Source organism: Helicoverpa zea, chromosome 31 (assembly GCF_022581195.2).
Source record: "Helicoverpa zea isolate HzStark_Cry1AcR chromosome 31, ilHelZeax1.1, whole genome shotgun sequence".
Classification (NCBI taxonomy): domain Eukaryota; kingdom Metazoa; phylum Arthropoda; class Insecta; order Lepidoptera; family Noctuidae; genus Helicoverpa; species Helicoverpa zea.
The window spans coordinates 7,611,910-7,634,897 of record NC_061482.1 but is presented as its reverse complement, the minus strand read 5'-3'; the positions used below and the strand labels follow the sequence as shown (position 1 = coordinate 7,634,897).

At 39.0% G+C, this 22,988-nt stretch overlaps 2 protein-coding genes across 2 annotated transcripts; both read right to left on the bottom strand.

Annotated features, from left to right (window-relative positions):
* Positions 1-814: 814 nt before the first annotated feature.
* On the bottom strand, positions 815-22,926 carry LOC124645125 (sodium channel protein Nach-like). The gene is made up of 12 exons (XM_047184876.1): positions 22,727-22,926; positions 22,112-22,208; positions 21,017-21,126; positions 15,593-15,758; positions 14,748-14,896; positions 10,621-10,753; positions 6,062-6,226; positions 4,245-4,356; positions 2,376-2,429; positions 1,968-2,103; positions 1,564-1,670; positions 815-1,177 (listed from the first exon to the last, which is right to left on the bottom strand). Exons 1-12 carry the CDS (start codon positions 22,906-22,908, stop codon positions 921-923), a joined length of 1,668 nt encoding a protein of 555 aa, XP_047040832.1. The 5' UTR covers positions 22,909-22,926; the 3' UTR covers positions 815-920.
* LOC124645126 lies at positions 19,303-20,616 on the bottom strand. Its single transcript, XM_047184877.1, has one exon. It carries the CDS (start codon positions 20,447-20,449, stop codon positions 19,622-19,624), a length of 828 nt encoding a protein of 275 aa, XP_047040833.1. The 5' UTR covers positions 20,450-20,616; the 3' UTR covers positions 19,303-19,621.
* Positions 22,927-22,988: the final 62 nt, after the last annotated feature.

The following is a 22,988-nucleotide window of genomic DNA, read 5'->3' as shown; positions in this document are numbered from 1 at the left end:
CATAGCCCTTTCCATAGCCCGCTGAGCGACTTTAAACTTGTGAACCAGCCGTACCGACAGTGTCCACGTTTCGGCTCCGTAAGTCATGACAGGTAGGACGCACTGATTGAAGACTTTTGTCTTTAGGCACTGTGGGATCGACGATGTTAGGACTCGACGTAGCTTCCCAAATGCAGCCCAACCCAACTGAATTCTCCTATTCACCCCGTCCTCAAAGTTGTTTCTACCTAACTGCAATGTCTGCCCGAGGTAAACATATTTCCGAACAACTTCGAGAACGGCGCCGTGTATCGCAATCGGTTCCGGTAGAACATGTTCATTGAACATGACCTTGGTTTTGTCCAAGTTCATCCGTAGGCCGATGCGTAGAGAAGATTCAGCCAGGTCGTTCAGCATCTGTTGTAGGTCCTCCAGCGTTTCCGCCATGATGACGATATCGTCAGCAAATCGCAAGTGAGAGATGTGTTCGCCATTGATGTTGATGCCGCGTCCTTTCCAGTTCAGCGTCTTGAACATATCCTCTATTGCATTAGTGAACAGTTTCGGGGAAATAACATCCCCTTGTCTCACTCCTCGATGCAACGGTATGGGCCTTGTTTGCTGATTCTGTACTTGGACGGACATTGTAGCGGCTTCGTAAAGACATCTCATCACTTGGATGTATCGCCAATCTACTGCCGCCTACTGACAACGCTGCAGGGACTCCAGAACAGACCAGATTTCAACTGAGTCAAAGGCCTTCTCATAGTCCACAAATGCTAGACACAGGGGTCAATCAATCAATCAAAAGGTTAATTTAATAAAATAAAGGAAATTTTATTTAATATACTTTTTATTAACACCGACTGACTACTTCCTATATAAAACACTTCAAACGCATTTTCTGAAAACATTTAGTAGAGATAAATAAATACTTAAAATTAATAATAAATGCTTTTTTCAAAATAGTGATTGCGATAATTTTCCAAAGAGAGAGATTTTTGATGGACCGATTTTGAAACTGTGTTATCTACCCAATTATTCTTATTGGGGTATTCATTGACGTATATTCTGTTCTTCATTTTATTGCGAGATACGACAGAATTGTACAGGACCCTTACTGTGAAAAACATGACTAAGTCGAAGCCGGATATTAGAGTGAAGCCGAGCATGAGACTCAGGAGACCGCCAAACGCAGCTGAAATCACATTATTAATGTATTAAACATTGTTGGTACGTAAACATAATAGAGCATCTCTTTGTGCGCTGATTGAAATAATGGAGGTACAAAATTATAAACAAACAGTGATAATGTGCCTTGGAAGTGTTGATGTCAAGACGATTGCTTATGCCGTTAGTATCTTGGACACTATTAATTTCTATGTACCTATGTGTCTACGTGGGAGCTACATGCTCCGCGAGTACCTATTACAGAGAAGATTCAATTTACTATGTAGACTTAAAATGTCTTGTCCATTTTCTTGATAGAAAAACCCCTATTTTCTTTCTGTTTAATATTTTAGAGCCATAATCACTAAGATCGATGCTGTAAAATAAATCCTTCATCTCTCAGTGCATACTCACCTAGAATATTTTGCCAGTTCAAATAAACATCACGTCTATATCTGGTAGATACCAAGTCGTTGAAGAAAACATTCAATAGCGATCGATTTTTAATGCTGACGTCATCGCTGTAACCAAACAAATACTCTTGTATTATGATCTCATAAGCTAATAGGATCTATGTACAAACATTTCATAAATTCAATAAACGAGCACGTAATTTATGCGAAAACAAACTGTCCCCGCCGTCCCGAGAGATCTGCTTCCACACCCGGATAAAAAGCCTTGACCCTTTTCAGGATTTAGACTGTGTGTACCTTTCATATATGTTCAGTTGTTTTGACGCGCAAGCCTCACAGACAAACATACAGAACTATATATTTTCGCACGTTTAACATAAGTAAGGACATATCGACAGAACTTACAAGAATGGAAGTCCATTAACGTAAATATTGTCTGCTAGGTTACCGAGAGCGACTTCTAGTGGGTAGTCATAATGTTCACACTCGGGATAACATTTGAAATTGTGCCGCTCGTCCGTGTGATTGCCAAAATCGTGATCTGTAATTAAAAAAATATACCCGCTAATTTCCATTGTCCATACCTAATGACATACATGCCATGTCTAAATCCACTCGGCGGTTTTACCGTGAAAGCCTTACAAACAAACTTTTATACACATTTCTGTAAACTGAATTGAGAAATGGCTATTTCTAGTGTCTGTATTCTGTAATTGACGAAGTAACCCCACACTGCGCTCACCAGCATGCGAGCCAAAATATACTTTATATTTTTTTTTATTCTAGTCTGAAAACGAGCAATAGTCAACTTACTATAGACACGATCCATGCAATCCATGTCATAGAAATTACAGGTCCGGTATTCAGCTGAAAAAAATGGTTATTCTTGTAATAATACTCTGCATTAAAAATAGAACGAGTTGGTAATAATAGCTTGCATTCTAAATATATACCATTCTTTGTGGAAAACCTCAGTTAACTTAATTAACGTTGCTTTAAAAAAGTACATATTCTAAGCCCTCTGATGTGCCGCTCAGTCTACATATGTAGGTACATAACACGTCTACAAAATTACTTATTTTAATTAAAAACATCCATTTGTTCTATAGAAAGGTAGGTAAAATCTCACCACTCTTACTGTTAATTTATTAAGATTATAAATGCGAAATTAAATCTGTAGATCTAAGTTTTGGGCTTATTCCCACCACTAATTAATTCTCAACGGGTCCACAGTGGAAAAAGCAATTCTTAAAAAAATATTTAAATCTCCAAATATATAATATAAAAGCTCCAAAAGATATGAAGATTTCGATATTTTGCTGACGATACACAAAATCTTTTGGAGACATATGGAAGGTATATTTCAATTTATTTATTTTGTTCTACAAAATTTTGGACCTAAGTGGAAGAAATATATGAAAACTTTGCTAACGGAGAACGATGGGTATGGAGTAAATGGGAACCAGCCGAGTTTTGCGCTTTCACGCCGAACTGCCGAACCCGATTAAAATCGATTTAGCTGAGACTAATAAAGGACACAGTTTTTTATCCGGGTACGAGAAGAAGTTCCCTCAGGACGCAAGCGAAACCGTGGGGAATAGCTAGTCCATTATAAAGTAGTTTGAATGTTAATTCTTATGCAGAACCGAAGTTTAATTGAAAATCCTTGTAGTTAGTTGCACCTGTAGAAAGTAATTACGCAAGTTGCCTCATACATTATAATGAGGGCTATTTACCTACTTTTATGACCTGCTGTGATGTCACTTCTAAAAACTGTTTTATGAAGAAGTATCTAGGTACTGGATATAAAAGATAACTATAACCACTACCTAGATAACTATAAATTGGATGGCAGCAGGCGTTGGTTTGCAGAAACCACTGACATAAAACATTTCCTGAAGATGCTCGTGGAGGGATGAATGAAACACATGTTGAGTATCCAAAGCCATCGATTAACTGTCACGTGGAAATTAAGGCTACATATGTTTCCAAATAACTGCCGTCAATGCGCAGGCAAGGTGAGTTTACGGCGCGAAGCCCACTGATTGGCCGACCTGTGATTAAACGCAATTTTGACAACGTGTCAAGCTGTGACGATGCGATTGAACCACCTGCCTACTACCAGCGAACACACGAACATGGGCGTCGGGCACCAGGACCTAATGATACAGTAAGTACCTTACAGTGGTCTTATTTGATAATCGACAGTATTTACTTCAGACCAGGCTGTAGGTTTAGTAGATAACCTAAAACCAGCTGTTCAAAAATACACCGTGAGTCATACAACTCTGCGATTCATCAGCTTTAATCTCATCGTCAAACAAAAGTTGTCCACTATTATACCTATCCAGCTTATAAACTTTTCCTTTGCTTCCAACCTGTGCTACAGTTAATATCAGTACTATGGCTTTGCAAAGCCCTTTTCTAACAGGTAAAACCAGCACAAATAGTAACAAATATCTTTGCAAACAAGTAGATCCGTTTTCGCACCAAAAGAAAACAACCCATAACACTTATGAACCAATGTTTAAAAACAATAAAGATAAACAAAGTACCTGTTTCTCGTCGTGTCTCGAGGGAATTTAAACCGAACTCGGATAAAAAGTAGCCTTTTCATTATTAGACCTTCGACAGTGGAGTGATTTTCGCATGAGTAAAAGTAGTTTTAACAGATAACATTACCTTCTCCGGGAAAAGACAGAGGCATGCAATTACACACTTTCTTTATCCACAACACCTTCTCATACGCCATACAGTTATGGAATGAATATTGTCGAAATTTACCGATCTGTACCTGGAAGGATGCTCAAGATTAGTTTATGAAACCCATGTAACGTGCATGTAAATACATGTAATGTGCTTAATAAAAACTTACAGCATGTTTCAGTTTTACCCCCGCATACACCAATAGTATCACATAATCTATTGATCAATTGTAAATCTAACAGTAGACCACTGCAGTCGCCTTTGAAGACCGCAAAAAAAACTTTAAAATATAGTAGGAAGTTATCGCAAAGGGTACAGAATGCGGAAAAATTATAGGTGAAAAAAAATTCAAGGGCGACCTGAGGTCAGGAAGTTGAAGAGGGGGCTTTTAAGGGTAAAAATTGGTTTATCACAATTATATAGGCGATAGAAAGATTACTACTTATCTCTTCGTGTAAATTACTTCTTTTTCTTAAAGCTATCTACCCTGGCCTATATGTCATTGTTTCTTTGTGATCTTTTTCGTGTGATTTCTTACAGAAAATTCAAGATTTCTAGTATACTTCAGTGTAATAACTAAAATAAACATAGTGAAATGCAATAATATTAATGTCTTTTCTAGAACATTTCAACGGATCCGCAAAGAAATACGTGCGACCACCTATCAGTTACTTCTCATGTTTCATTCTAATTCATTTTAAAGCTCTATATTGTGTTTTATATTGGAGAGCCATTATTCATGCAATGGTGACGCGGTTTCAACGTATAGCTAATGCACATCTGTACAAAGCAGCGTAATCTCTACGAATTAGATTCAAGAATTGCATAATAAATTACTTGGAAACAGTTTGGTTGATATAATAAACAATACAAAGTAAATCAATGCCCCCTAAAATCAGGTTGAATAATGTCGCATTGTTGCAATCTCTGATAGTAAACACCTCATGACGCCAAAAAGTATAAACTGCGTCAGTAATTAATTACGATATTACATTCGATGCCTAAGTTTTTATAATTTGATGATATATGTATTTGATAGGAAAATCGCCAAGTCCGCATATCTGTTGTATGTGCGTCAATGACGATGTGCGTTATTCACAGATAAATTAATCACGGTAATCGTATTGTTTTAATTGATCAATCGGAAGACAAAGGAGATTAGAACTATATCAACCTGATGCCCCTGTTAAGGAGGGCAGGTGTTTTTGATATAAATTCAGTAATTTGTTTATGTGGGCTCAATGGGAGTGTCACCTTATGTAACTACGCATCAGTAAAATACATAGTCACATTTGTAAGTAACACACAATATTGTAAGTTAATATTGATCATAGTAATTGGATCTTACGAGGCAGTATTATATTAGTCGCTGAGTGACAGTGGTTGCAACGGGTTTATTTATTTACCTGCGTCAGACTACAATACTCTTCATAAAGATCCATTAATTCATAGCAATGCATTACATTTGCTCGCAAACAAATACAATTTTCGTCTTGATTTATTGGAGTCATAATTTCTATAATGCTATAAATTATTAAGGCATTGCAATAAATCCTGATTTTGCTTTTTCTTTATTTTAAAAGCTATGCATTAACTATGTTTTTTCTCATTGATCATCTTATCGATCATTGGTGATTGATATTTATGAAAATCCGTTTGAAGCTTGTTATACTTATGACTCTCTTTGATCTGTGGCAGCTGAGAAACCACTAGAAATTAGCAGGCCAAGGATTGGAGTTCCAAGGTCTTGCCAAGTCATGGCTCTAATCTAAAGCTTTGTAGCTGAGACTTACCTCGTCACTATAATAACACTGCCTTTGATCAGGACTAAATGATCGGATTCCCGCAGTAGTGTAAGTGCGTTCAGGAGACAGGGCTATGAGCAACTCCGTGGAGGGATTCACCATGCGGACTGGGGAGTCCAAATCGGGGATGTTGTATGAGTTGTCGATAATTACCTGAATGAAAGAAAATCAGTTATTACTTGTGTCTTATATAGTAGCCGGTATGACATTTTCATTTCTATCCCATATGTAGGTGTCATTTTTTAATCTGAATTAAACGCCGCGTACATGGATGTCAATATTTATCAGATTTTTACTGTCAGACTTTCACTAACTTAAATCTTCCTTTGTTTTTTCTGCATCCTTAGGCGATTCTCTCGAACAATCCCGCAACACCTTCAGGCTGAGAATCAACCAGGTTATAGGATTGTACAATTGGCATGATGACAGTAATCAAAAATCATTAAAATAATATATTTATTAAATTAAACTTGAAGCTTGGAATATAAAACGCGCATTGTTTTCTTTATTAATAATGTGATTAATGTGTATTTTTATAAAATAAAATTACGAAATAAGGCAATCCGCCATGATATCTTGAACACCAATCAGAGCTCGTGACGTCATCTCTCAAAACAACTCGCGCGAAAGCGCGCGAACGTCACATTTCGTTATTGTGAACTTCCACTGCGATCTTTGTTTTTAATTAATTAATTGTTTATAACACGAGTTATGGAGCCCGGATTTATCAAGGCAAACAGCGCTAATTTGCCTAGAATTGAAATCATAATGCTGGGAGAGTTTTTGGCATCAAATAAAGATTTTTGTTCAGCTGAATTTAGAAATGTTAAAACTTCCATGTAAGTATACTAGTTTAATTAAAAAAACTTCCATGTAAGTGTATTAGTTTAATTAAAAAAACTTCTATGTTAGAATATTAGTTTAATTAAAAACAATTTTAGTTATAAATAATTCCTTAAAATTACTTTTGACAATGTATTTGTTATCAGGTGTAAATGTTAATGAAATCTATTATCATGGTTCTACCCTTTATTTATAAATTGATTTTTCTTTTAGGTCCTCCAGGCCATCCTATGGTGATGACGCTGTGAGTTACGTACAGCTGAAACGCAAAAAATAAAACAAAAAAATAAAGTTGTACCCTGGGCAATATTGCTTTTGAATCTCGTCTTGCAAGTTTAAGCCACTTGTTTCGTATTTTTTTATAGTTAGTTTTCAGAGACGCATTTTTTTTGCATTTCATTCTGTATTCGGATCTTGAGAAAGTAAGGACTTTCAGATACTGCACTTCTTGGAAGAGAGGATAATATATAAATATAGCTAATGCAAAGACACATTCTAAAAGAAACGCGGGAAAAATTATGGAACAAGTATTTTCTCAAACCACAGAACATATATTTTTTTTCTGTAGAAATATTTCTCAATTTTTGTCTTAACAAATTTTAATATACTTATGGGTACCTAACGGAAAACGTACGGCCGATTTCCGTTATTTTGATTGCTACTCTAACCTTTAATCAGTTGTCACAATCAACTGATAACGCATATCACGAGTCACGTGTTAGCCGCGTATCTGCCAATCAATTAAGGATTTAGAAAATATCATTCGTAATCAACCAATTAATGTTGTGTGCGTGGCAGATCTTACGCTAGAGGGAGGTCAGTCAGGGGTCCAGGAAATCCTTGCTGATAATAAAAGGAAATTACTCTATCTTTATGTTTGTAAATTTTTTGTTATAAAATAAAGGATTTTTGGGTGTTTTCTGGGCATGCGACCGTTGCGAGTATGTACTTTGGTAAATAATATCACTTCTAGTTTATGTGAAATACTACACAAACAAATGAATCTATGTACTTGCCAAATCCGCTATCAGATCGATTTCCCGATATAACCATGTAATATGTGTGCATAAAATTAGTTACAAGTTTAAATAATAACTTTGGGGCGATGGGTGTTTACTTAGGATGACGTTACTGGTACCGAGGGTTCCGCAAATTAACATTATGAAGAACATTTATGAAGTTAAGCAAATAGACGTACGTGCCTCACTCGCTGTCTGAGCACCAAACACGAATAATGTTACGCGGTTAGTTTTTAATTTTTTTTATGGTGGGTCGGTAGCAATTGCTTATGAACTGTTTTTATTGTTTCCGCGTAGCACTTCACCCTCGCTTTTTCATTGGAAACCCGCAACAACCACCTTTGTTTGCACGGACGATAATGAATTATATTGATGATCTAAACACTATAATTTTCCTGAAGCTATTGAAAATCTAAAAATATGTGTATAACATTTCTTCGGCAATATTTTAAATAAGCTCAAACCGTTTTATCTTTATTTACCGTTTTATTTACCTACTTGTATTAACGTTTTAAACCTCTATTTCTTCATCCAGTTGCACTAGAAAATCCAGTTTATTATTTATAGTACCTGCTATGATATGCAAAAGCATGAAAATGATAATAGAAATGCGAACTGCTCAAAAATCCGTTGGGAAATCAAAATCTCAGAAACAAATAAAGCGTTTGAGATAAAAGGGAAAAATGTGAACCAGCAAATGGTGCGTCATATTCATTTATTTTAAAAACTGTTTTTAATCTGACAATTTAAATTAACCCGAGGTTTGACTTTTGAATTTGAAATGTCACACGCATTATCTAACTAAAACGGATAAACCAGTTAGAAGCTATTTTTTTATGAAACCTGGTAAAATATGACTCGTGATGGCCCGTAAAGATGAATGCGCCGGGGATTTTATGCTTTACCTCCAAAGCAGGCAAGAAGATAGGCTGACGGCGTTTCATGTCCTAGAGAAAAATAGAATATGACTAATGGACAATGTTCTTCTAAAGGTAAAAATAAAACAGCAGAATTTAAAACGACTGTCACAATCAATAACAAATATTTGAAGGGAATTATACCTAAAAATAAATATAATCTAATCGTGTTAATCTTTATACTCGTATAATGATGTAACTACTTATAGCATACCCACGAATTTTTGCTATCTTATGTAGGTACCTTCGAATACATAATCTTCTTCGTCTTCATATCCACATAAACAACTATAAGAGTACATATGCTGCAAAGGCAGAGTTCGTAAAAACTAATGAGTCTAGGTCTAGACTTACTACTTACTTAGTAAAAACATAACTTTTATCGGTAGCCGGCAAAAACTGGTACTAACAAAATCCTACTTATATCCTACTTATATTATAAATGTGAAAGTTTGTGAGAATGTATGGATGTATGTTTTTTTATTCAATCACGCAAAAACGGCTGGACCGATTTGATTGAAATTTGGTATGTAGATAGGTGATACCCTGCATTAACACATAGGCTACTTTTTATCAACACACCACGCGGGCGAAGCCGCTGGCGGAAGCTAGTTTCTCATATATGTAAAATCAAAATGGATTAGGTATGTACTGTTTTAGTTCGAAAAACAATTGAGCATGTAAGCGTTCCGGCCAGTGCTGCGTATTGTTCGAAACAGTGACTGCGGCCTTGGTACACAAAGGACTGCAGAGGGAACTAAGGTAGGTAAGGTTTTAGTCATAAAACTACTGACATTCCCTCCCAAAGTGCTGACAGGGGGTCATATTTGATGACTTCCCACAAAACTGTTTTTCAAATAGAATCTACACGTGCTAAAAACAAGTCATGTATTAAGTTATACTCGTGTTAATCCTTTCCAATAAGTATTGCATCGCAGTTTGCTTGTCATTTACGCATCGCAGAAGCCGATTGTTTGCTAGGAGGTACATGAGCGTACCGAACGATAACTCGATCAACCCTGCTAATTACGAAACATATGCATGCGTAATTCAATATTATTTTCTTCTAAGTATCTTGTGAAATTCGATTTATGTATATACCTATTAATATTTATAGTTAGTGGCTCACGTTGTAAGGCAGTTTTTGGCATGAATATGGATCGATGGACTGTGCGGCTGACGTCTGAAAGAAGTGAACGGCGTGTTATGGCTATTGAAGCATTAGACATGTTTGTAAAGCCTAAGGTAAAAAAGCCTGGGTGAGCTACAAACTTAAAAATTACAGCGCAACTTTCTCTCACAATTTATTTAAGAATTTTCGTTAACTCATTTGGGACTTGTGAACATAAACAGCCATGTGGCCATAGTGGCCCGGACTATTAACCTTCGAATTTTTGCGGTAGAGTATCATTAGGGGTTGATTACCGACGTGATGGGAATTTCGCCATGTGTGCGGAAAGGGTTCTATATTCCAAATACTCCCTTACCCACACATCATTCTCAAAGTCCTAAACCGAAGCATTCCATCGTAAATAGGTACATTAGATGGGAGTAAGTGCGATGTAAGAGTGTAACACTGACTAGGAAGGTGCTAAGTATGGAGTGAAACCATAAAATCTTTATTCTCAAGTAAATAGCATTAGAAAATAACAATCTCAATCGTTGCATGAAAGAACTTTAAACAACGTTCTACAATTGATTCATAATCGCTCATTTCACATACAAATGTTTTTAAATAAGCAAAAAGTATCTAGATTGTAATGCGTACCAAAGCTCCTTGCGATGCTATCATAGCACTATAGTAGTCTTCAGGATCGGTGTACAGAAGAACTGTCAGTGCCGTCTGGTAGCCACACGAAGCCACACGCCGAGGCGTTTGCACGTAAAGTTCATCGTTATCACTGCAAATTATAATAGTAAAAACATGACAGGTAATTTTACAGCATAATTTTAAAGCAATGATAGCATCCAGATCAATTTCCGCCTTTATCGAAGGAGATCAGCTGGCTTTACCAGTCATCATTTACTTATGCCTATTTTCACCAACAAATACCTAAATTAAGGGATCCCCTAAGAGCGGAACACTTAATAAGAATTTCGTTTTCACCAAAGTTTAGGTATCCCTTATCCATAGTTATTTATGTCAAAATTGGGAGAGCCCTTATTCTAAGTGGCACTTAGATTAAGAGATTGTTGGTGAAAATGGGCATTAGTGTTTAAGCGTACGCACAGACAAAGGTGCACCCTCTACCCTCACTTCCATCAAGACACGAACAGAGAGAGATCAGGCGACCGACAGCTAAACGGTCTATCTGAGCCACGGGCCCTGCGGAGAGTGTCTATTAGGAATATTAGGTAAAAGTGATGGCGAAGCCTGATTTTTACTTGTATTTACTTATGACGCAATTACCTGTTGTATAAACTATGCACAGCATTACCATTGTGGCATTTGTATTTTCATAGGAGTTTTTATTATTTTCTAAACCAATTATGGCGTACAGAACAACTCCATAATTATAAAGATTTCAATTAAAATCTTTAAAAAATACGTGCCGGATAACAACACCTAATTAAGAGTAAGTTGTAGATATCCTAATTTTGTTTCTTATCAATCTAACTAATCGTTATTTCTTAGTAGGTAGGTAATATTAACGTGCTTCGTCAATTGATTTTCAAATAAGTAAACTGATATGATCGCTTCATGTCCTAGAGCGACGTCGGCAGCAACAAAGAGAGAGATATTACCTCTATACAAGACTATACATACATGTACTTAGTTTTTTCCGCGGTCCCCACGTCTCAACGAAACTGTTTCGCTCATTCGGATAGGATGTGGTCTACTAAATGCTAAGTATGACCTATTAGCTAAACTAGCCTTTGGTCCATATGGCTAGTAACTTTTGAGACATAAAAGCAAGTAGGTATTTCTTACCAAAACGCACGGCTACCATACCATATCCACAGGAACATTGCCTCCCGAACGCAAGTGGGTAAGTAAATCCGTTGATATTTTAATAACCGAGAAGGCGGAGTAAAAAAACAAAATCACTTTCACCCTTATAACGTTGAACGGGGGTTTATTGTCAGTATGACTTTCAAGGGGCATTCGTTGATAAAACATTATCTACTGACATCAAAGGTTGTTAGACGATTAATTTACCTTCATGCAGTAAGTAAGTACACATTCATATTCCAGAATTATTACAATGAATAATATTTTACAAAATAAGCAAAAGAAATACTTTAAAAAATAGTGTAGTAGGTATATGTGCATGTTTGAGCAAAACTTTGAGCGAGTAGATTATAATAGTTTAAGAAAATCAACATTATCAGAGACATATCTGAATGATAAGTCGCTGGCAATGCAATCAATTTATATTACTTTGGGCAAAAGTCAGAATAAAATAAATGTACTTTATATTTGTAGGAGAAACTATGCTTATTTTTAAATTTTATCGCCCTAATGATTGATTATCTCTTTCCAAAGTCTATGCTGAGTGAAAGTTATAGTCTTGCAACCGATTGCTTTTAGACTATCGGATTCAAGTTTAGTTGGTCGCTCGACAGGAACTGCCTTGGAGATATGACACTTTACGTATTATGTAGGTATAGTTTTTCCTTGCAGTTTTGATCACGCCACGAGGGAATTACCTATTTCCTGAAGCCTGATAAAAACTAGGCTAGTTTTTTTTTCATTCAAATCACTTTTCATAGCTAAGATTAATGTTAACACCAACATGAATGTCTTTCTCCAATATTGACCCCTTGGTAAATTAATTAAAATTCTTCTTCAAGATTATTTTTATCTCTTGGATTATCATTAAGAAACAGATACCTATAGGTACGAATATTTAAAACCGGTAATCCAGAGATATGAATATGCAGTAGATAAACGTTCAATGAAACGATAAGGTGACCCTAATTCTATTATAATGACTTCATGTTGGTACTTAATTAGGTGTCCAAAAATTCAATAAGGACTACATAATTATGTTTGTCGCAAAATGGCTGTTCACATGAATCTATATCTACATAGGTGCCAACATTATTTAAACCGATCTATTATTGAGTTTTTATTTATTTGTCACCCATTATTACAGGATTGCTTGTCATGGGCAGCTGGGATACCTCATTTTACTGTGTTCTAATTTCCGTGAAGCATTTATCGGTATAATACCTATCTCAGCCCACTACCTCACTTTAAAGCAACAACAAAACAGATTATGTAGGCATTTGTCTATCAACAACTTAATTGAAAATATTTACTTAAAATATATTTTCAAAAATCACTTCGAATATTACAATAGTGGTTCAATTCCAGATGCTAGTCTAGTCGATACATAAAAGTTGCAAATGACCTGTTATAACCGCTTAAAAACATATGCTCTCACTACAAATCACCCTGTATGTATTCATGGTAATGGTAAGAATAGAAAAATAAATGAAAGAACTCGAAATTGCCGCAATACGAATCGTGAGACAGCTCCAACCAGTCGTTTAAATTATTACAATAACGTTTAGAAAATATTTATGTAGTATCCTGCAGAGAAGAGATACTATCGAGACATTATGTAATAAATTCACTGGTTTTTCAGTTGAAAATTCTCTCAGCAGGTTTTAAGTTACATTTGTTCATGGCTTATGATTTTAAGGTTGGATCTGTAGTGCACTATGGTGTGTTCCAATTTAAGTACCTATGAAATTGTCAAGGCACTTAACGAGGTAATGCAGTGGAGTGTATCTTATATATGAAGCTATTTGGCTAGAATATTTATAGGCGTACCTAATAAGATCTTCTAGATCTTTCCATGTGGTAATATTTTAAGTAGCTCAATTTGCTAAGTGGATCGGTCGATTAATTTGTTCTTCGGACAAAGTTTCCTAGGGCAATGTTGTGAATGAAAACTTGCGTATAATAAATCTACATAAAGAACATTTACTTAATTATTTGGGTGCTGCTAACTTAGTTCGTCAGGACGTGGAGTGAAATCGCTGATAACAGATAATTAGCAGAACATTAAACGATTATGTGCTATGGAATAGAATAATAGGTAAAAACAACGAACAATCAAAACATATTACACAGCTGTGTAAGTACTTTCGAGTAGCCTAAAGAGAGTCTTTGTCCTATAGGCACTTTATAAGCCGTTAGGATCACAGGATCAAGAAGTTTGACAGGAGGACAGGAAAAGGGATGCGGGAAGGAGGTCCGACCCAGATGCTAATGTCCAAGGGGTGACAGACCGCGTCCGCGGACACCACGGTCACGCACTTTCACAAAGGAAATTAGGAAAACCGGTACAGCGCTTTCACACTGGCGGATTTTTTGCGTGTATAGTATACGCTAGGATTCTGTATTTCCTTATTTATTAGGCGCGGAAAACCCATTATAAAAAGGTTAAGTATGATCTTCCCAGTCTTTCGGGGTCGGCTTCCAGTCTAGCCGTGTACCGGCAGGCCGTATGCAGTTGAGTGCTGACAGGTACCTTACATAGATCGACTGCCTATCTGACCAACCGTTTGGTACGACTGGTTGTAAGACTTTTCGGCTTCTGACTGTCCGTAACGACTGCAAAAGAGGTTCAAGCGGCATTTTAGACGCACTTCTTTTGTATAATCTTCTTTTCTCGCTGAGTTTTATCAAGTGGATCGTATTGGTGGTAATATATGAGATAACCAGTCAAAACGCTGCATATAAAAAAAAAACCGCACGATAGGTTTCTTGTACCAGGGAACGGAAAATCCTCAGGTGTGAAAGCGCCATAATTCTACGCATATTTAGTAGACTAGCGACCTTGCCAAAACAAACGTCGAAATGACCACTGAGATTAACAAAACGTTTCAATGATTTATTATAAGGGCCCTGTAGTAAAACGTATAAATAACAACACTTACGTAATAGGATCCATAACGGCGAAATAATTAAAAGTGCAGCAAATGCTGAGCAAAGTGAAGATTTGCTGAAATATCTCGTCACAGCGATATACGACGTTCTTCCACATGCATCGTTGCACCAAGTTACTGCATGTAGAAGCTGGGGATAGCTGCAAGGTGTGTAGAAAGTGAGACATATTATTTATCAACTTGAGTCTAATTACCTTACAACTTTAACTTAATTTTCGCAGGACAGTGTCGAACGCATTAACGCAATAAAGTTGGAAACATGAACCTAGTTGAAAAGTTATAAATAACAGAAAGCGTCGTAACGCTTTTGACGAAAACGGACTACTTAATAAATAAAAGATGACAAAAACGATAGCTAGGTTTACCATCACCTAGTTATCAGATCATAAGATTCATACGTCGTAATACTTAACAGTAACCGATGTTTTTTTTGGAATTAAAATCCGTTCATACATTAATTGTCTAAAGGTCTCTGCACACAGCCGGCGTGGCGTGGCGGGGCGCGGCGTGGCGTGGCGGGGCGGCGACGCTGCGCTGGCGCGGCGGCATCGGTCACACTGCGGGCGCGATTACGTCCCGTCCCGCCTGTATTCGTGTGTGTTGTATACGTGATTTATATTCCCGCTCGGCGCGGCGGCGGCGTGGCGCGACAGTTACCGTCGCGTCGAGCGGGACGGCTCTGTGTGGCGTCGTCCGTAACATCTAGTACAATACAACTGCTCAGTGTCGCGTCGCCGTTCCGTCCCGCCGTTCCGTCCCGCCGTGCCGCGCCCGCTGTGTGCAGAGACCTTTACTTCCTTTTTCAAATAATAAATCTTTGGATATAGCTTACTCACAGTTTGAAATAAAGTTTCCACGGTCATGTTATTATAGTCTATGACACCTTGCAATATCTGCAAATCTGCCTGTTCTTCATCTGTAGCTGTGAATGTTGAGAACAACAATGGTACCAAACGGAACGCTTCGAAAACGAAGTCCGCAGTCACGTTGTCAGGAAGAGTCCTAGAAATGATTATAATTAGGAAAGCAATTACAGCAATGAAGATAGGGAACACAGCGTAATCACCAAAGTCGCGTAATCATCAAAGTACATAAAGCCGTGGTCTGCACTTAAATATCTCACACTAAATTCGGGACAGCAATTTACCCTTTAACTTCGGACTTGGCGATATGTGGCCTTACTACAAAAACTTTAACCACTGTTTTACACTTGTCTAAAAAAAATGTGGCTCCAAAATGAACCATATGTCAACGTCATAATTTGTCATTTTTTTAGACAAGTCTTAAACTGACGTTAACAAGTTTTTGTGGTAAGACGGCTAATGTTTACGAGGCAGCTCAAGCGGTTTAACAACAACAACTAGCCCATTTGTAACCGCCGATTCTACTTCTGTACCATATCCGTAAATTTAGTTTTATATTTTATTTATTATGTGTAGCAGCAATGCAGGTAAAGTTGATAAATAAAACAGCAATGATGGTGTAAAGTAGAAGAGTATAGTATATCGTATATTTTGTAAATACAGAACGAGCTTAAGTCTAAAATAACAGGGGCCGAAGTAGTATTAACGCTCAAGCGAGAGCGTCGCGCGATTGTCCAATAAGAACGCTCTGATAAGACTCTGTGAGTACCTAAAAGAAACGAGACAGATGCGCGCGCGAGCGAGATAGCACGAACGTATATACAACGCGTTCGGCGCGAGCGGTCTTCAATCCCATGTTGTGGGTGGTGTAGCGAAGCGTACCTCACAGTACCCCCCCCTTAGCGAAGCGTACGTTTGGCTTGCATACTCTGCCGGTCCTGGTGACGTAGGGTTGCTGTGAAGGTACAGGATCCACGATGCTCGGTGTACTCGTAGGACACGTAGTGTTTGGCGAATCATTTTCGTTGCAGATGTATGCCGGTTTCAGTCTATCCAGCGATACAACTGTCTCTCGATTCGGTAGCTGTATCTTGAAGATTTTTTCGTGTCTCTGTAGCACAGGATACGGTCCATCGTAGGGTGGTGACAGCGGCGCTCGAACGGTATCGTTCCTCACAAAGACGTGTGTGCACGTACCGAGGTCCTTATGTATGAAGGGACTGGCTGATGTTCTCGCGGTAGTGCACGAAGGTGAGAGTGACGTCATCGTTTGTGTGAGGCAGCGTACGTAATCTTCGTCCGACATGTTAATTGTAGTAGTCGGCGCGAAGAAATCCGATGGCACACGTAGCGTAGAACCGTAGGTCATTAGCGCGGGACTTAGGTTGTTGTCTTCACGCAGCGCTGTTCGGAGGCCAAGTAGTACGGTGGGAAGTTCGTCACTCCAGTTGGTAGTTGCGCCTCTAGCCATTAACGCAGCTTTTAGCGTACGATGCCAGCGCTCTATTTGACCGTTTGACTGCGGATGGTATGCAGTTGTACGTATGCGTGTAATGCCGAGTTTCTTCATTAGCGCGCTGAACAACGACGATTCAAACTGCCTGCCTTGATCGGTTGATATACGTAGTGGGCAGCCGAATCTCGCAATCCAGTTTTCATACAGCGCTTTTGCGACGATCTCAGCTGTTATTTCACGCACTGGTACAGCTTCTGGCCACTTTGTAAATCTGTCCATGATCGTAACACAATATCGATAATCGTAAGATAGTCGAAGTGGGCCGACTATATCGATATGTATGTGTTCGAAGCGTTGAGATGGCGGGAAACTTCCTAGCGGCGTGACGACGTGACGATGTACTTTTGCTCGCTGACAGCCGACGCAGTTTCTTGTCCACGTTGTTACGTCTTTGTTCATGGATGACCAGAAGAACTTCGATGTCACTTGCTTCCTAGTCGCCTTGATACCAGAGTGGCAGAGATCATGTTGCGCTTTGAATGCAGCAAAACGATGTGCCGGTGGTAAGTATGGGCGAAGCGTGGACGTTGACATCTCGCACGTGATTGGTCGTTGCGTGCCAGGCAAAGTAACTGAGATGAATTTTAAATTCGGCTGCAGCTTCAATTGTTTCAGCTCATCGTCTTGATCTTGATCACGTGATAACTTGTCGTAGTCGATGTTTGACGGGCATTGTATTTCGTCAATACGAGATAAGGCGTCAGCGACTGAGTTTTCTTCTCCCTTTACGTACACGATGTTCTTGACGAATTGACTGATAAAGTGGAGTTGTCGCTCACGTCGCTGAGTGTCGCTGCTACTTTGCGGCCTTGAGAGCGCATAGGACAGCGGTTTGTGATCAGTGTAGACGGTGACGTCACAGCCTTCGATGAGTCTTCGAAAATGTTTCACAGCCGCGTAGATCGCTAGTAGTTCGCGATCATACGTGCTGTATCGTGATTGCGTAGCACTCAATGTTTTGGAAAAGAATGCTAGCGGTTTCCAGGCTGCGTTGTCACGTTGTTGTAGCACCGCTCCAATGCCGTGGTCAGAAGCGTCCGTCATGATGCAGAGTGGGGTGCCGGCGATAGGGTGCGATAGTGTTGCACATTCCAGTATGCTTTGGCGGCATTTTTGAAATGCTTGTTCGGCGGCCGGCGTCCACGTGATAGGCGTTTTGTCATTCTTTTTCCCATTGTGCAGATATTTGTTGAGTTCACTTTGCATGTCGGCTTGATTTGGTAAACAATCTCTGTAGAAGTTCAGCATGCCCAGGAAACGACGAAGCTCGATGATAGTTTTCGGTTGAGGATAACTGGATATGACTTTTATCCGTTCTTCGGTTGGTTTTATGCCGTCCGCTGTTACTTCATAGCCGAGAAAATTGATTTTCGCCTGTGCAAATTCACATTTGTTTACGTTGAGTGATACGCCGTATTTGTTCAAGCGGTCAAGAACTCGATGCAGTAATTCCTTGTGTTCTTGTTCGTTATCTGAGTACAACAAGATATCGTCGATGTATGAAAAACATCCCTCGATGCCGCGCAGAACCTCGTGCATGAATCGTTGGAAAGTTTGACTAGCGTTACGTAGGCCAAACGGCATGCAGGTGAATTCAAACAACCCGAAGGGTGTGATGATTGCCGTTTTCTGAGCGTCTTCTTTGTTTATTGGTATTTTGTAGTAGGCCATTTTCATGTCGAGTTTTGAAAAGATCTTCTTACTGTGTAGTTGATAGGTGAAGTCTTGTATGCGCGGAATCGGGTATTTATCTGGTAGCGTGACTGAATTTAGACGTCTGTAGTCGCCGCACACTCGTAGACTGCCATCTTTCTTCTTTACCACATGGAGTGGGCTGGCCCACGGGCTCTTGGAAGGTTGACATATGCCCATTTCCATCATGCGTTCGAATTCGTCCTTAGCCGCTTTGTATTTGTCGGGCGGCAGGGGGCGAGCACGGGCGAAGACAGGTTGTCCCGTAGTCTCGATGTGATGCACGACGTTGTGTTTAGCGGGCGTTTTCAAGGACATAGGTCGCAGTAGATCTGGATATTGCTTGAGTATGTCTTGATATGTCTGCTTGTTGCTAAGTACGTAAACGGCTTGTTGCATCGACGAGATTTCTACGGCGTTTATCGATAGTTGTGTCACCTTGTCGATTAGCTTCTTTTGATGCAAGTCGACGAGGAGTTTGAAGTGGCGAAGGAAGTCAGCTCCGAGTATCGATGTTTTGACATCTGCGACTACAAATGACCAGCGAAATCGTCTTCTGAGGCCTAGGTCGATTTGTAGATCTTTCTCGCCGTAGGTATTGATTGGTGAACTGTTCGCGGCGTATAGTTTGTATGATGTTGGCGAACATTTCTTCTTATGTATTGGGGTGGCGGCTAGGACGGAGATATCCGCACCGGTGTCAACGAGGAAACGGTGATTCGTGTTGCGATCGAAGACACATAGGCGGTTACTTGTCGTAGTTACACCGACGTCCGCCACGGTCGGTGCCTCTTCTAGTTTTCCGACTTCTTTTGATTTCGCCTAGCGCACGGTGACACGCAGCGTCTTGCCTGATCTCCAAATCGGTAGTGGTAGTAACATACTCGATTGGGATCGTGTTGATGCCATGCAGTGGACTTTGATCTTGAGCGGGAACGCTGATAACGGCGATGGTTTGGTCTTCCACGGCTACGAAGTTCGGAGATCTCGAGTGTCAGATTCTCGAGTTGTTTTGAGAGAACTTGTATCTGCGCGGACATGATTTGCTGGTTTACTGCCGCAGAATCTGGTTGAGATGAAGAGACAGCTGCGATATTTGCCGACTCGGAATATTCCATCATCTTGTCTGCCATTGCCGCGAGCATATCGAGTGATGAATCTGTGTTCACAGACAGCACAACTCGCATTTGCGGCGGAAGGTGGTTCATCCACTCAATCTTGATGCCATCTTCGGTGATCATGTTGCCGCCGAGTTCGCGCATACGTCGTAGCAACTGAGACGGTTTTTGGTTGCCAAGTTCCAATCCGCTGATGAGGTTCTTAAAGTTTTTCACCTCGGACTGCTCGTACACGGAGAGAAGGCGTTGTTTGATGGCCTCGTACTTCTTAGTTTCTGGCGGCTTGATCACGATGTCTGTGACATGTTGAAGGTCGGTCGGTTGTAGTTGGCCCAGGACGTAACGATATTTGTTTTCGTCACTGGTCTTCTGCGGCTCGATGACGGCTTCGAATTGAATGAACCACATGCGAGGATATTCACGCCAGAAGGGAAGGAGACGCGACTGCACGGAGACGACAGCGAGTTCTGTAGGCTCGCTAACTTCTTGCTTGTGTTCCATCATTTTTCTCTCGGGGTCACCAAAATGTAGCAGCAATGCAGGTAAAGTTGATAAATAAAACAGCAATGATGGTGTAAAGTAGAAGAGTATAGTATATCGTATATTTTGTAAATACAGAACGAGCTTAAGTCTAAAATAACAGGGGCCGAAGTAGTGTTAACGCTCAAGCGAGAGCGTCGCGCGATTGTCCAATAAGAACGCTCTGATAAGACTCTGTGAGTACCTAAAAGAAACGAGACAGATGCGCGCGCGAGCGAGATAGCACGAACGTAAATACAACGCGTTCGGCGCGAGCGGTCTTCAATCCCATGTTGTGGGTGGTGTAGCGAAGCGTACCTCACATATGTATATATTATATAATTGAAAAAACCTATCCCTCCTTAAACCACCCACAACATCACAAACCCCAACCCAAAACCAGTCAGGAGAAAGGCGCAGACATACCATAAGTGTTACCCTTTCTCCCCAATGTAAATATTAAAAAAAAAACCTACGTTTATGTAAAGCATTGCGTTTGCGACCACTGGAGAAAATGATTCAAGTTGATTTGGATACACATAGAACACTTACAAATTGTTGGCTAAAGTCCTTGCAGCCTTTTTGGAGACTATGTTCAAATCGCATATCGTTATAGCTGGGAATGGCACATCCCAGATTGCTCCTTGTGTACTTTCTATAATCTAAAATTAAATAGTACACATTATTCCTCACGAGACTGTGACGAGAAGTAAAGTCATAAAATTCTTTCAATGTACCATACATCTATGCATGTATAATTTCGAAAGTGACGCTAAAAAAAGGATGTTAATGAAATCTGGCACAAAGCCTAAACACGACCCGAAAAAGGATACTTTATTATCCGGGAACGTGGAGTTATTTCGGGAGGGAGCCGTAGAGTTATGGGAATATACGAGAATGTATAAGCAAATAAACCCTTCTATGGTAAGTAAACTTTTAATATAGAAGTAACTCATTTCTCCGACGATTCAACCACTATTCTGAAGTCTTAGAACTGCAAAGACTCTATTTTAAAAATATTTTATTTGGTTGATGTTACTAAGTGCTCAAGGGAATTACGAAATATTGAAAAGGAAGTCCTAAGGTTATACCTAATCCAATATTCATGAATTGTATATTTATTATGACGCAAGAGTTTTATCTATTTTAATACGAGCTTCTTAAAATAATCAATCTTCGAAATGCATTTAGGAAGGTACTTTAAATTAATCTGCATAAAATCTGATAACATTGTGCATTTTTTAGATACCTTGTTTATTGTTTATCTACCTACAGGCTTTGGCGCGACTTCGTCCGTGTCGACTTTGGATATTGGCCATTGCCGTTCCTGTACCAATATATTTCCCACGCTTTAAATTTTTAACCTATGACTGTTAAAAATATACGTAAAATGTCCGTAGGCACACCTTGATAAGACTTTTTATTTAACTGAGCTACCTATTATTTTCAGAAACATTATATTTTTTAATGTGCCATATATGTATTGGTTTTAAGTGATATCGCGATTGTTAATCTTAAGTGAAGGCCTACACAAACGGAGTAAAGGTTACCTACCAAATACTTACAAGTTTGAGTTGGAGATTTTAAAATAAAAGCTTCTCTAAAAAAACTTAAACCATACATAAACAGCATAGATTAGGTACTTACAGTGACTATGGGATTCCTGGCGTACCATTTGTACGCGGTGACCACAAAGTAAATGGCAGCGAAAATACTAGTCACCACCGCTAATGCCCAACAGCATCTAGAGATGAACAAGTTCGAGATAATTGTTCATTGACACTAAACATTATGGTCTAATTAGCATGACACGATTTTCCTATAGGACTTGCCATAATTACGTTGCCATAATTTATCAAAGCTATAAAAGGTTTAATTTTACTGTCTGACCAATATATTACGGATTTTATTCTTAAGAAGGTAGACTTACGTCCCCACTCAGAGACATTTAATGGTTACTTAAGCCATTCCTTAGTGAAGGATGTGTATGACATTCCGTCACTAAGGAGTGACTTAAGTAATCATTAAATGTCTCTGAGTGGGGAGGTTAGAGCAAAAAAGAATTTACAATGTTCCTTTATAGCAAGTAAAAATCGATCACATTTATCTAATTTTATAAAAGATCCCTAGTCTAAGAATATACAAAACTTTCTCAAGTTTCGCAAAGGGGAATTAATCTAAATATAGAAAAGGTGGGTGCTTAATTAGTTTATACCATAAATAAAGAAACTTAAAGCCTACATCGTTAGGAAATGCGCAAACCTTTCACCGTAGTTAAATTCATCCATCACGATATATTTGTATCCGTGCAAATCCGTCCTCTTACAAAACTCGACGAAATTGTTCCTCCAGAATCGTTTCTTTGGTGACTTTTTCATGCTATTGTTGGCGTAAACGATTTTTCTACACTTGACATTAGATTTCCCTGAAGTTTGCTGCGCCATTTTGAAAGCACGTAACTGATTTCAGCGAATGCCCAAGTCCGTCTAACGTGAACAAGGGGTGTTGATTGTGAAGTTCACAC

Excerpts from the sequence above, each read along its gene's own strand:
- LOC124645125 (XM_047184876.1), bottom strand. The coding sequence starts at position 22,908 with ATGGCGCAGCAAACTTCAGGGAAATCTAATGTCAAGTGTAGAAAAATC. Across the intron at positions 6,227-10,620 it reads TAGCATCGCAAGGAGCTTTG|GTAATTATCGACAACTCATA; the intron begins GTACGCATTACA and ends TCTTTCATTCAG. Across the intron at positions 4,357-6,061 it reads AGTGTTATTATAGTGACGAG|GTACAGATCGGTAAATTTCG; the intron begins GTAAGTCTCAGC and ends GCATCCTTCCAG.
- LOC124645126 (XM_047184877.1), bottom strand. The coding sequence starts at position 20,449 with ATGATGGAACACAAGCAAGAAGTTAGCGAGCCTACAGAACTCGCTGTC.